General features: G+C 38.5%; 2 protein-coding genes across 2 annotated transcripts in view; both read right to left on the bottom strand.

Annotated features, from left to right (window-relative positions):
• The window catches only part of calcrla (calcitonin receptor-like a), a 30645-nt gene extending 30326 nt beyond the window's left edge, over positions 1-319 (bottom strand). The window contains exon 1 of the mRNA XM_029458771.1: positions 103-319. The gene's annotated coding sequence lies outside the window, so the exon portion shown is untranslated. The remainder of the gene's footprint in view (positions 1-102) is intronic.
• Positions 320-837: 518 nt separating this feature from the next.
• The window catches only part of tfpia (tissue factor pathway inhibitor a), a 45222-nt gene continuing 33150 nt past the window's right edge, over positions 838-12909 (bottom strand). The window contains exons 3-7 of the mRNA XM_029458772.1: positions 9315-9491; positions 8386-8457; positions 7843-7902; positions 2798-2986; positions 838-2626 (exon numbers count right to left, since the gene is read on the bottom strand). Coding sequence (XP_029314632.1) covers positions 2559-2626; positions 2798-2986; positions 7843-7902; positions 8386-8457; positions 9315-9491 — 566 coding nt within the window. The 3' untranslated portion in view covers positions 838-2558. The remainder of the gene's footprint in view (positions 2627-2797; positions 2987-7842; positions 7903-8385; positions 8458-9314; positions 9492-12909) is intronic.

The raw sequence follows: 12909 nt of genomic DNA, 5'->3' as shown, positions 1-12909 counted from the left end.
AAGAACAAAACGCATTGTCAACTGTAAATTCTACTCGACATTAGTTCCGCTCACATAGCTCAGAAAACATGGAAGTGACACAGCGCATCGCACACAACTCACACTCAGCGCGTCCTACCACAGAGTACAATCCAACTGCAGCGCAGGGGGTCGGCCAGGAGAAAACTCTCAAGGCAATCGCGTAAAGTGTCTTCTGTCTTCGGCCACAGCGCAGAGCACCAAACACAGCGGATCTCCAGCGCTCAATGAGCGCAGCTGAGGCGGCTGTCAGGTTGACGTTGGAAGGCAACCCACTACTTCCTGTTACATCACAGCTGAGGAGCAGTGGCGAGGTCTGCTCACTCAAAACACAGTGAGTATGAGTACTGTTAAGTTATTGTTCCAATGTTATATCACAATGGAGCGGCTCATCCATTAGTCGATCGTCAACTATTTTGATAATCGATTAAGTATTTTTTCTATTTTAATCAGCAACTCAAATCTGGAGAATTCCTGATTTTCTCTGTTTTATATAATATTAAAGTGAATGTGTTTGGGTTTTGGACTGACAAAGAAACAGGGATGTTTATTTCCATTAATCTAGAAAAATAATGGGCAGATGAATTGATAATGAAAATAATCGTTAGTTACAGCCCTATTTCCCAACATAAAGATATGCATGCTATTGCCAAGCTTTAGTTTAGTTTACTTCTGTCGTTTGTAACTTATACAACTCAAATACACATAATACACATAAGAATAAAAACAAGTATACGTCATTACTTTTAAAGTAGTGACAAACCAAAGCAAGTTTATGCTGACCAACATGGAGTAAACTGAAGCCTTAGCTAAATATGCTTACCCTTTTTACATTCATATTTATTTTCAAAATAAAATACATGTACATTACATACATACACCCAATAGTCCCAACCACAAAAGCACCTCACTAGTGCTCAAACCTCAGTTTTGTATTTGTTTGTCATCTTATTTTCAAAAAACATTTGTTGTATTACACATTTTTATTTCCTTTTCAAAATGATTCTAAAAAGTAACTAATTTGACTGTTGACACGTCTGTTTTGCATTTGTTCTAATCTCTGTTTTAGTAAACCTGCAAATTAGGGCTGTCATAATATCAGATTTTCACTACACGATTATCGTGGCCAAAATAAATCACGATAGCAATATAATTGTGATATGTTTAGAAAATTATAAACAACAAATAATGCCATCATTCAAATTCAAGGCAACATTGTTGAAGTTTAATACATAAACTCTTACAATTGATCACAGGCATGGTTATAAAAGCAGACAGTAAAGTGAAGTCAACAGAGACTAGTGCTTACAACCTCTTTGAAAACTTACTTTACACAACACTGCCCTCTTCTGTGTTTCCTTAGCAACAACACCAGCAGGACTGCAAGAGTGATTTACGAAACTGCATAATATTGATTAAAAAAAGAAAACAAAAATGTCTTCATGTTTAATCTGGCAAAAATAAAGCAGTCATTGCCTTGTTCACATTGATTTATAGCTGTGAAGACATCTTGACGAATGTGTGTGCTTGACATTTCATATAGTGTTGTGGTTGATTCTGGAATGGATTGCCACCAGTTCAATCTGCTAATGCATCAATATTCACTTTGATTAATGGAGCTATCCCCCTTGTACAAAAGCGTCAATGACTGTACAGACACAATACATATGCAGGACAAGCATTAATGTTGTTATTGAACAGAAATATCGCTGCAGCTTTGGTGTATATCAGTACGATCATAACAGTATGGAAGCCCTAAGAGGGCAAGCGAGAAAATACATTCTGAATCTATTTTCAAAGTCTTATGTAAATTGTTTCCTCTCCTGTGTTTAGGACTTAAGAACGGGTGAATTACAGGTTTTGCCAGAATAATCTTTATAAATTCCTTATGTATTTGTTCATCCACAGGTGGAGAAAACGTGTTTCTAGGTTGCTTTATGTGTGTTGTGTTTGACTGTGTATGGAGAAATGAAAACTCTCCTGGCAGAAAACATGATTGCACTTCAGCCTCTTGTGGGCAAAATGAGTATTCCAACAACAATTACAAATAGTTTTCCTTAACTGTTTTCAAAGATGAAAAAAAAAGTACCTTAATCGTTAGTAATAATACAGGTTAAACTTTTTGTTTCAGTTGTTCTTAAGTCATAAACAAAGGAGAGAAAACTATTCAGATCAGACGTATAGACTTATAGATCACCAGGAAAGAATAATGCTCACTTGCCTCTCAGGGCTTACTGTATAACAAAGCCCTGAAAGTGTAAAATTTAAATGACACAATACATCGTTTATACAAAAGCCTTTGTACACGCTGCATCACTGTGGAGATCAGCAAAAAAACAAATGTGTCTTTGTCATTGAGATATTAAAATAATGTGGATTATGCATTCAGTTACTACAAAGCTAATTCACGTACACTAAATGACTTTTATACAAGTACTGCAGCACTAAAACACAATAGATGTGAGTAAAGCTAAACTTAACATATGGACATAAATACAGGTGGCGCCACAGTCGTGCAGGATGTAATGCAGATCAAGTGTTCAGACTGAGCGATCAACAATGTTGCTTAGGTTTTTCTTCCTTATTCGGATCATCCTGTTCCCAAGAGCTGCAAAAGAAAAATATTATGTTAATTTCCAGATTTTCTAGTAAAGATTTTCTTAAATAAGTTACATCTCACGATGAGAAACCTACAATGAAAAGTGTTACAGACAGTACATGTGCATTCTACAATTAAACAATACAAAGTAATGAAATCCAATGAATAACATAATCATACCCTTTCTTTTTCTAATGCACTTGATAATACAGTCTTTCCGGTATGTGAAGTTGTTCTCGTTTCCCCCGCAGCCGCTGTACTTAAACATCTGGCATCTCTTGGTCTTGGGGTTGTATGCAAACCTTCTCTTTGCCATCTGACATGTTCCCCGCTCCACCGGACTGAAGCACGGCTCTGTGGGCTTCACGTCTGTAAATCAGAAGTGAAAGCCAGAAAATATATCAGATTTAAAGTGGGACTGCAAGAAGATATATATATATATATATATATACAGGACTGTCTCAGAAAATTAGAATATTGTGATAAAGTTCTTTATTTTCTGTAATGCAATTAAAAAAACAAAAATGTCATACATTCTGGATTCATTACAAATCAACTGAAATATTGCAAGCCTTTTATTATTTTAATATTGCTGATTATGGCATACAGCTTAAGAAAACTCAAATATCCTATCTCTAAATATTAGAATATCATGAAAAAGTATACTAGTAGGGTGTTCAACGAATCACTTGAATCGTCTAATTAACTCGAAACACCTGCAAGGGTTTCCTGAGCCTTGAAAAACACTCAGCTTGGTTCAGTAAACTAAATCACAAGTATGGGGAAGACTGCTGATCTGACTGCTGTCCAGAGGACCATCATTGACACCCTCCATCAGGAGGGTAAGACACAGAAAGAAATGTCTCAAAGAGCAAGCTGTTCACAGAGTGCAGTTTCAAAGCACATCCACAAAAAGTCTGTTGGAAGGGGGAAATGTGGCAGGAAACGCTGCACAACCAAGAGAGATGACCGCAGCCTTAACAGCATTGTGAAGAAGAGTCGCTTCCAGAATTTGGGGGAGCTTCAAAGACAGTGGACTGAAGCTGGAGTCCAGGTATCAAAAGCCACTGTTCACAGACGTGTCCGGGAAATGGGCTACAATAGCCGTATTCCCATGGTCAAGCCACTTCTGAACTCAAGACAACGGAAGAAGCGTCTGACTTGGGCTATGGAAAAGAAGCACTGGACAGTTGCAGAGTGGTCCAAAGTCCTCTTTTCAGACGAAAGCAAGTTTTGTATTTCATTTGGAAGTCAAGGCGCCAGAGTCTGGAGAAAGGCTGGAGAGGAGCAAAATCCAAGTTGCTTGAAATCCAGTGTGAAGTTCCCACAGTCAGCGATGGTTTGGGGAGCCATGTCAGCTGCTGGTGTTGGTCCACTGTGTTTCATCAAGCCCAGAGTAAATGCAGCTGTGTACCAAGAGATTTTAGAGCACTACATGCTTCCGTCTGCTGAAAAGCTCTATGGAGATGAGGAATTCATTTTCCAGCATGATCTGGCACCTGCCCACAGTGCCAAAACCACCAGTAACTGGTGTACTGACCATGGCATTACTGTCCTCGATTGGCCTGCCAATTCCCCTGACCTGAACCCCATAGAGAATATGTGGGGTATTGTGAAGAAGAAGCTGAAAGACACCAGACCCAACAATGCTAATGAGCTAAAGGCCGCTATTGAAGCATCCTGGGCATCCATAACACCTCAGCAATGCCACAGGCTGATTGCCTCCATGCCACGCCGCATTGATGCAGTAATCCGTGCAAAAGGATTCCCAACCAAGTACTGAGTGCATTAATGGACATTTTCAAATGTTTGATTTTGTTTTGCTGTTATAAATCCTTTTTTTTTACTTGGTCTGAGGAACTATTCTAATTTTTTGAGATAGGATTTTTGAGTTTTCTTAAGCTGTAAGCCATAATCAGCAATATTAAAATAATAAAAGGCTTGCAATATTTCAGTTGATTTGTAATGAATCCAGAATGCATGACATTTTTGTTTTTTTAATTGCATTACAGAAAATAACTTTATCACAATATTCTAATTTTCTGAGACAGTCCTGTATATATATTACTTTTGGGGTTCATTTCTGATTAACCCTAAACAAAAATCAGAGGAACACCTTCCCAAATAATTGAGAAATGTAAAAAAACATGAAAAATAAATAAATAAAGTAAGCTGTAAATATGATGTTGTGATTGTCGTGTTGGTATTAAAATATAACTGATCATTGAAATTATGCATTTTAATTTGACATTTTTATCTATATGAATTCTTAAGCACATTTAGAATAACCATAAACCATTTCAGAAATACCTCCTCAGCCCACCAGATGGTAGTAGAATAGTACTTAAGTAACTACATATAGTAATCGTAACTATAATTAAATGACCCTCTGTCTGTCTTTCTGCTTGTCTGTTTCTCAAAAAGCTTCCTCCCATGGACTTCAAAGCTGACGGGTGTATTACTGAGGACCCATGGAAGCACAGTGGAGAGTGTGGAGTTGTTTGGATGAGCGGTTCTTGATAAATCTGCACGCAGCACTACCGATTCCATGTACACAGCCGAACAGGCCCTAGTCTTTTAAATGTTAAATCACGATGTACTTGGATCACTTGGATCCATTCCAGCTTGATTACAGGGTCCGGAAGGGGGCGGGGCAGCTGGAGACGGATGATGCCTATTTGCTTTTTATCAACATCCTCCTGGCTGTTAACTCCACACGAGCTCATATCCTCACCCAACAAGCTTCAGTCTGACTTTGGAATAGATTTTGTCTGCAGGCTCTCAGACTTAAATTGACTGATTTGAAAAAGTGAGAGTTGTTATCATGGCTTCCCACAGGGGGGTGAAACTATCCTCTTTGATTTATTCTCTAGCTGACTTCATGGTGAGACTCACAGGGAAGCTTGTTAGTAACTGTGAGTGGTGTTTCCCACAACTGCAGGACATAGATTTTCATAGGCAAACAATACGACTTCAAAGGGCGTATTGTTTGGTCATAATAAATCAGTATTACTTAATTACATAAAACAATTAGAGAAGTGTATGAATGGATTAATTAAATGAAACTAAAAACACCACAAAGATATCTGAAGGAGAAACTTAACACTTTATAAAAATATGTTCTATCATGTCTCAAACAGCATTTGTGTTAACCGTTTGTGCTCTAATCCTAATCTAAGAGGGAAATACACACACATTGATGTCCCATTCTGTGGTTGAGAAAAAACCTTTGCCTTTTTATTCTTTGCATTATTTGAGCACAAACAGTTTTTGCCCAGAACAATTTAAAATGCATTTAGTCAAACTGCACTAATTCTCAAGATAAGATCCTTAAATATTATTAGATTTTTATTTCACTGCAAAACAATTTAGAATTTGACAAATACACAACTTCCAAATAGAAAAACCCTAAAATAAATGTTTGATTCTATATTAGCGCTGGATGTTCATTGATAGTTGTAACAGCAGTATGATGTACAGTATGTCCGAGCCCTAACTCAGAGCTGCTTTAGTTTAAGATTAATTTACGTTCCTCTATAGACACACGGATGTAAAGTGTACATCATTGTATAACCACAAGATGTCAGTCTTTGGTTTCTACATTGGTGTAATGACACCTTACTCAAGATATATGGCAACTATTTAATGCCTTTGAAAATGTCACCTGATATTTATTACTGACATGAAGCATTACAACATATTATCCTCTGAATATGTCTAATTTAAGATCTGAATACTACATTTTTACTCTGAGGTGTTTAACTTTCCTGCCAGCATTGTTTCTGAGAGACATTTGTGTGCTTACATGGTGGAGATCTCATGACAGAAATAAAGAAAATATGTTGATAAAGAGGCAGTACTGAGGCTAACTCATCCTGAATCTTTCCCTCTCCATATTTCCTGACAAGAGGGGAAATTGGATTCTTAAAATTATAACTCTTTGAGTGAGTTGAGGAAAGCTGGCCAGGTTCTGCCTGTGCTCTCCTGCTGGGCACAAAAGAGCCTTGGAACATGACAGCTGTGATATATGCTCCCTCAGTCCTAATACACAGAAAATTAGTAAGTGGGAATACGAGACAAATGGGTTGTGGGAAGCAGACACTGATGCACTCTGTTTCTGCCCTTTGCCTTGCACAACGGAAGCAATTTTGCAAACTGTCTTCCATCCATGCATCACTGCACCTGGACTTGTTATTGTATCACAGTAAGTTATTGGCAGCATACACTGGTTGAATAAATGAACTGGATTTGCTTTCTTTGAGGTATAAGCATAACCCAGAATTCAGCACGGACTGGTTGCTAGACAAGATGATAGATTTAATTATGCTTTACAACAGTTAATCCATCCAAAGTGTCTGCTGCCCTGGGACTTATGTAATGAATTAACACTGCGAGTGCTGCATCTGGCTGCGTGCCTTCTGTCTCATCTGGATATAATTTTCTTTGAAATAATTTTCTTTACTGGTCAAGGTTACTGGACTAAAAACTGTGATCGGCAGTACAGTATGTGTGTGGTCATGTGTGTACATGCATGTGAATCTGTCTGTCTGTCTGTCTGTCTAATCTTGCATACTACTGCACCCATCAGACTAATATACTATTTGTGACTGTATTATTGACTATTTATTCCTCTTTTTATTCCTGGTTTATTCCGTCATTGATTGCTGACTTCACACTCCTCTTAACAGGCCTGTAGGGGCCGTTAGTGATGAGCAACTAGTTCAGTAGCAAATTGCATTTATGGCAATCAGCTAGGCTAAAAACAAGCCTGACCTACTATTTTGCAGTCAACATTTTGGCCTTTGTCGTAGCTCAAAAACTGACATTCATAGACAAGTTTGGTCTCATTTTGAACTACGGATTAATTCTATACCTGATATGTTACGATCTACTAAAGTTAGGCACAGTACGTTTTTGTTATCTTCACTGCCAACTTGAACGTAACGGAGCTGAGAGGAACAATTTAGTGTGATTCAACTCTTTGTCTGGGAGGGGAGAGGGAGACACAACTGGCGGAGAACACTGAGTGCACTTTTCTAGACTGAAAAAGTTCAGTTTTAAGATGTGGTCAGACAGAAAGCAAAGCAAACGTTAACCTCACGTCATGTTTAACTGCCCCAAACTGGCAGGCGTTAGCTGTAAGCTAGCTAGTGCCACATGCAGCGACTGTGTGTGTGGTTAGTTTCATTGACATAATAGTTAGTATTGCAGTCATTCATTATTACCTTCAAGCTGTAGATTAGTGCCGTTCGCTTGCACCTGAAGTTTATCAATAGTCAATTCCTCTGAGAAACAAACACATATTTCAGGAGATCAGTCTTTGTTAAGGCATAGTTCAACATTTTGGAAAATAGAAATTGTTTTCTTTTGCAGAGTGAAATGAGTAGATCGATGCAAGTTGTCATGTCACATCTTAGGTACAGAGCTGGAACTGGCAGGTGATTAGCTTAGCACAACGACTGGAAGAAGGGGGAAACAGCTTGATTGGTTCTCTCTGAAGTTAAAAAATATGCCTAACAGCACCTCTGAGGCTCACTAATATAAGCATGATGCATCTCATTTGTCTGAGCCATACACAGACAGTAATCTGTTTCCCCTGCCAGTATCTGTGCCATGATTCTGTGTGAAAGCACAAACATTCAAACCTCAATTACACGTGGTTGCAAAACCTAAGGTCATCATTAGAACGATGTCTTACCAGTTCATTCTTAAGAAAAACAAGCAACAGAACTTTCACTTGAAGTAGTGTGGGGTACATTAAGTCTTACCAGTTACGGAGGTTGGCTGCACAACAACGGATTGTGGCTGTGTGTGGACTTCTGGTGCCTTAGTGGGCTTTTCTAAATTGTCAAAAAAAAGATAAAAAGTCATATCAGAGACCATGTGTCTTCACAGCTCTCCACAGAACTTGAACTCTTGCCTATATTTAGAAAAGATCTCATAAAATCCCAACGATCAATCATAATTAAAATAAGATTAATCTCATTAGTATTGGACTAGAAAGGGTGTTGGTCTGCAAACACATATAATCTACTAATGAAACCAGACAGAGTCATCAATCTGAAATTGTTATCCATAAAAATACTTTTCCAATTGATTTTCAGTACATGGCTGTCTGCAGAATTGGTCACAGTCGAGCAACTTACTCGTTTTTTTTCTTTGACAATTTCAATATCTAAAAGACTTTTAAGTTGTGCCTATGTCTAGCATAATTGAGTGTGCCTTGGTCACTTTAAAACGATTTAAATGCTAAATCAAGGTGGAATGTGATTTCATGGTGAGCTAAAATTCCCCCAAAAGTTAATTTTTGTTGAACGATTTCGATCACCAAAAGGAAATGAGTTTGCACTTTTTGTGCAGCAGCTGTGATCTGCGTTGCCTTGGCTGTCCGTGAAGCTAGAAGTGTACTCTACACCTTGCATACTGCTTGGAGGTAATGGCAGAGAAAGTCATTATTTCTGTTACAGCTGACTTATAAGCCTGAGGTGTAGATACGTTGGCTCTTATTAGGTCTTAGAATAACATGTTTATTTTTCTTAAAGATAGACTACAGTTCATTTTCCACCAAATAACAACATTGTTGGAGCGTTCACAGCCAGACGTAATTAGTGGCTTAGACAGAACCTAACAATGTGTCTGTCTGGGCAGCTTGGCTATTTGCCAGCCTTTACTGTAAAAGGACAAAAGTTCAACCTACCTGGGCTCTGACATTTGGCCTGGCACTCCGCCATGCCCCTGAAATTGTTGGCATTGCCAAAGCAGCCGCCGTAAAAGAAATGCTTGCACTGCTGACTCGTGCTGTCAAAGAAGTAACGCGTCAACAGCCCTCGACAGGGACCAGGAGCTTCGGATAAGTGACACGGGTTCTTGTCATCTAAGAGAGAGAGGGAGAAGAATTGTTAGAAACTAAGAAAAACCTCATTACTTATTGAGCAGTTCACAGTTTTTCTACATATTCAACATTGGTCTGAAATATAACTCTTATGACTTTTGCTGGTGAGTTATTGAACATAACGCTATAACTTCCCTTTATGACCAAGAAATAAAGAGTCAGGCAGAATCGGCACATTCCACATTAAACAGTATCATCTTCAATAGTTTGCATTGATCTCAGTTTGTGTTATTTTTGTTCTGACCAGAAAGCCCCAATGATTCTGAAATCGACTTTCTTAAGAAAGTAGAAAAAGAAAATAGAAGCAAGAACACATGATGTACTTTACAGCACCAAATGAGTATCAGCCAGGGACAGCTTTGTACTTATATATGTATGATGCAAGGACTAAAGCCATGAATGATACATCTGAAAGAGAAGAAGAGTTCAGCACAATCCAATGAAACATGTCTTTAGAAGAAAACTCGAGCAAGAGAAGACCATGTTGGGGCACAATCATAGGCTCCCTCGGAGCAAGTGGAGCAAATGCATCCCCACTATTCAATCGAAGGGGGGGGGTCAAAATGATAGTATTGCTAGCCCATTGTTTTAGTTTTTTAAATAAACTTATAATCATACAGTCCCAACAATCGGGTGAATATATTTAAGCAGCCTATATCAATGATCCTTTTACTATTTTCAGCAACTGACAAATACAGGTAATACAATAATCACACATTTTTGCACCGACCTTTGAGTTGGTTCAGTCGAAACAGTTGCTGATTGTTTGCTACAGAATGCTTTGGCTGTCAATTCCCACAGGAGTCTTTGTTTACAAAGGTAAGAAAGTATTAGCTTAACTGTGATCATGGACTGAAAATAGAACATAGGAAAAGATAGGCTAGCTTATGTTGAATGAATCTGCTTGTCCCACTGTCTCCAGCCAAACTTTAAATGAGCTAAAAGTAGGATTGTACTGCCGAACCGATTTTGAACCGCGAGTCAACGTTAGCTAACTTTGCCAGTCAGCCCACCTAACGCTAGCTTGGCTGTGGAGATGGGACGTTCGCAAAGGAGCCGAATCAAAGAGTTTGCTCTTTTTAAGTGTAACGTGGCTATTAATACTTTGTATTATGTTGATTTTATTACTTGGAATGTAGAGGAGGGTAAACGCAAATAGACGCATAGACGCAGTAACCTACTGCCATTTTAGGCTATGTAATATTTTTATAAATATAAATTAATATATGAAATAGAAAAAGGGTTTTCATAGAACCCTCAATCGAACTAATCTAGACTAGGTGGCAGTTTCTTGACTTACTCCAAGAGGTTATGTGTTGTAGACAAAACTAACTTTTTTTCTTGTTCTCTCCCTGCCATGTATGTTTCTTTCCAAGTTTGCTCCCCCACTTTAAAACATAACCAGGCATCCATGGGCACAAAATAAAAACACATAGGGAAGGAAGATATAGACACTCAAAGTCTGTGTACATTAAAAGGTTCAATAAATGAACTGCAGGCCGTGACACACGCTGCAATCACTGGCCACTCGGTCACAGCGAGCCCACTTCTTGTCTCCCCTGCGGTACAGTGACATTTCCACTCAAGTCAGGTTTGAGATTCAGCCCCAGTATTCCTCTGCAAGCTCAAAAGTCAACACTTTCAGCAAGAACTTCCTTATGTTCCCCCGTGAAGCACATCACCTCCTCTGTCATGTCTTCCTTCTCTGCTTTCTTTTCTGTCATATCTCTTCTACCTCTTATCTAAGTTTCACTTCTTGGCACTCGTTGCATATTATCACCCTCGGGTCCTGGAGTATTGGAATCAGGGCATTACAGCTCAGATCTGCAGTTTGATGTGCATCTAAATTCTGCATATTTCATTTAGTAAGATTGTTGTAATAGTACATTGTTGTCTCCTGTTTGTCAGCCTTTCCTTTGTGCCAATTCCCATCATTTGGCAATCGAACCTTTATGTGTTTGAAAGGGAAATGTCAAAGTTAGAGATTATTTCTAATTCAAATCTGTCATACAAACTGCATTTACATTCTCTTTCATGTGAAATCTGTAACTTTAAATGTTACCACCTTCTGCAACGTGGACAACTGGACAGCAAAGACAAAGGATTTGCTGTGGAGGATTGTCAGAAACCTAAACAATGTACAAGCCAGTGACAGGCTCAAACTTGATTTGAGTCTGTAAAACAATTGCAACCATGGTGAGAAATGCATCACTTCCAGTGGACTGGTTCGGTTTCAAACACACTTTATTGGCATTGCAACTGCACAAGCCGTGACGAGCTGATCACAGCAGAATGAGGAGTGTGTGTTCCACCATTGGGAGTGTACAGCTACTGGGTTGTATGGTCCACCACACAGATGGATAATGATTTATTTATCAACAAATATTACTCATTATTAATAATCCAGTCTGTAATGTGGAAGTCTTGTTAATGTATTACTTCATGATTACATCACATACACAATGACAATGATGAAGTGTTTTCCTCTGTGTGGTCCAAAGGTTGTTTTGTTGAGGCAGTGAAATAAATAAGTAAACCTCTTAAACCTAAAGTCAAGTCAAGTCAAACTTGATTATCTCACCAAGGGAAGTTTGGTTGGTCAGGTATACAAACATCATAAAAAACATAATCATATAATGCAACAATCTCGACAGATCACAGGGACAAACATGTGAGATTGCTTCAAATGAAGATGGTACAAAAAACAGCTGAATGCTAAATACATAAGGTGCTAAAGTGCAGAGATCACATTTGCAAATTCTACTCATTGCTGTGCAAGCAAAAGAGATTTTGACTTTGGTAATGTCCAGTGAGCAGGACACAGTCCAATAAGGGCCTGGGCATTCCTGAGGACCTGCCTTCTGCAGAGATCAGAGAACTGCAGCTGACTCACCCCAATAACTTTTCTGGCCACATTGACTAACCCTGTTCTTATTGGTTCCCAAACCGAGCCGCAATAAAGCACAGAACAGATGTAATGACATGTCTCGCCTCATCAGTGCAAACTCATGCCGTGAGTCTATTATGATGCAGTCATACAGAATAGTCAAATTGTTTACATATTGTAAACATCATATATCTTTAATATATGAAGCAACATGATACTATAAATTATATTGTCAGAGTGTAATATTAGGATGTTGACTAAATTGTCAATAACAATAATGCTAATCAGTAATTTGAGAAGACTTCCAGACTGCAGGTCGTTCAACATGTATTACACCATTATGTTAGGAACTTCTATTTATATTGTTCCCAAAATGTCAAACTTTAGCTTTAAGGCTAACTTTCATCCACTAGGTTCTAAAATACCCATTTCTCACCACAAATAGTGCGTATATGCAGGTTAAACATGGGTAACCCGCTACAAATAGGTGATAGACTCCTTTCCCATTGCCAG

This window comes from Cottoperca gobio, chromosome 21 (assembly GCF_900634415.1).
Source record: "Cottoperca gobio chromosome 21, fCotGob3.1, whole genome shotgun sequence".
Lineage (NCBI taxonomy): Eukaryota > Metazoa > Chordata > Actinopteri > Perciformes > Bovichtidae > Cottoperca > Cottoperca gobio.
This window is presented reverse-complemented; position numbering and strand designations above follow the sequence as displayed.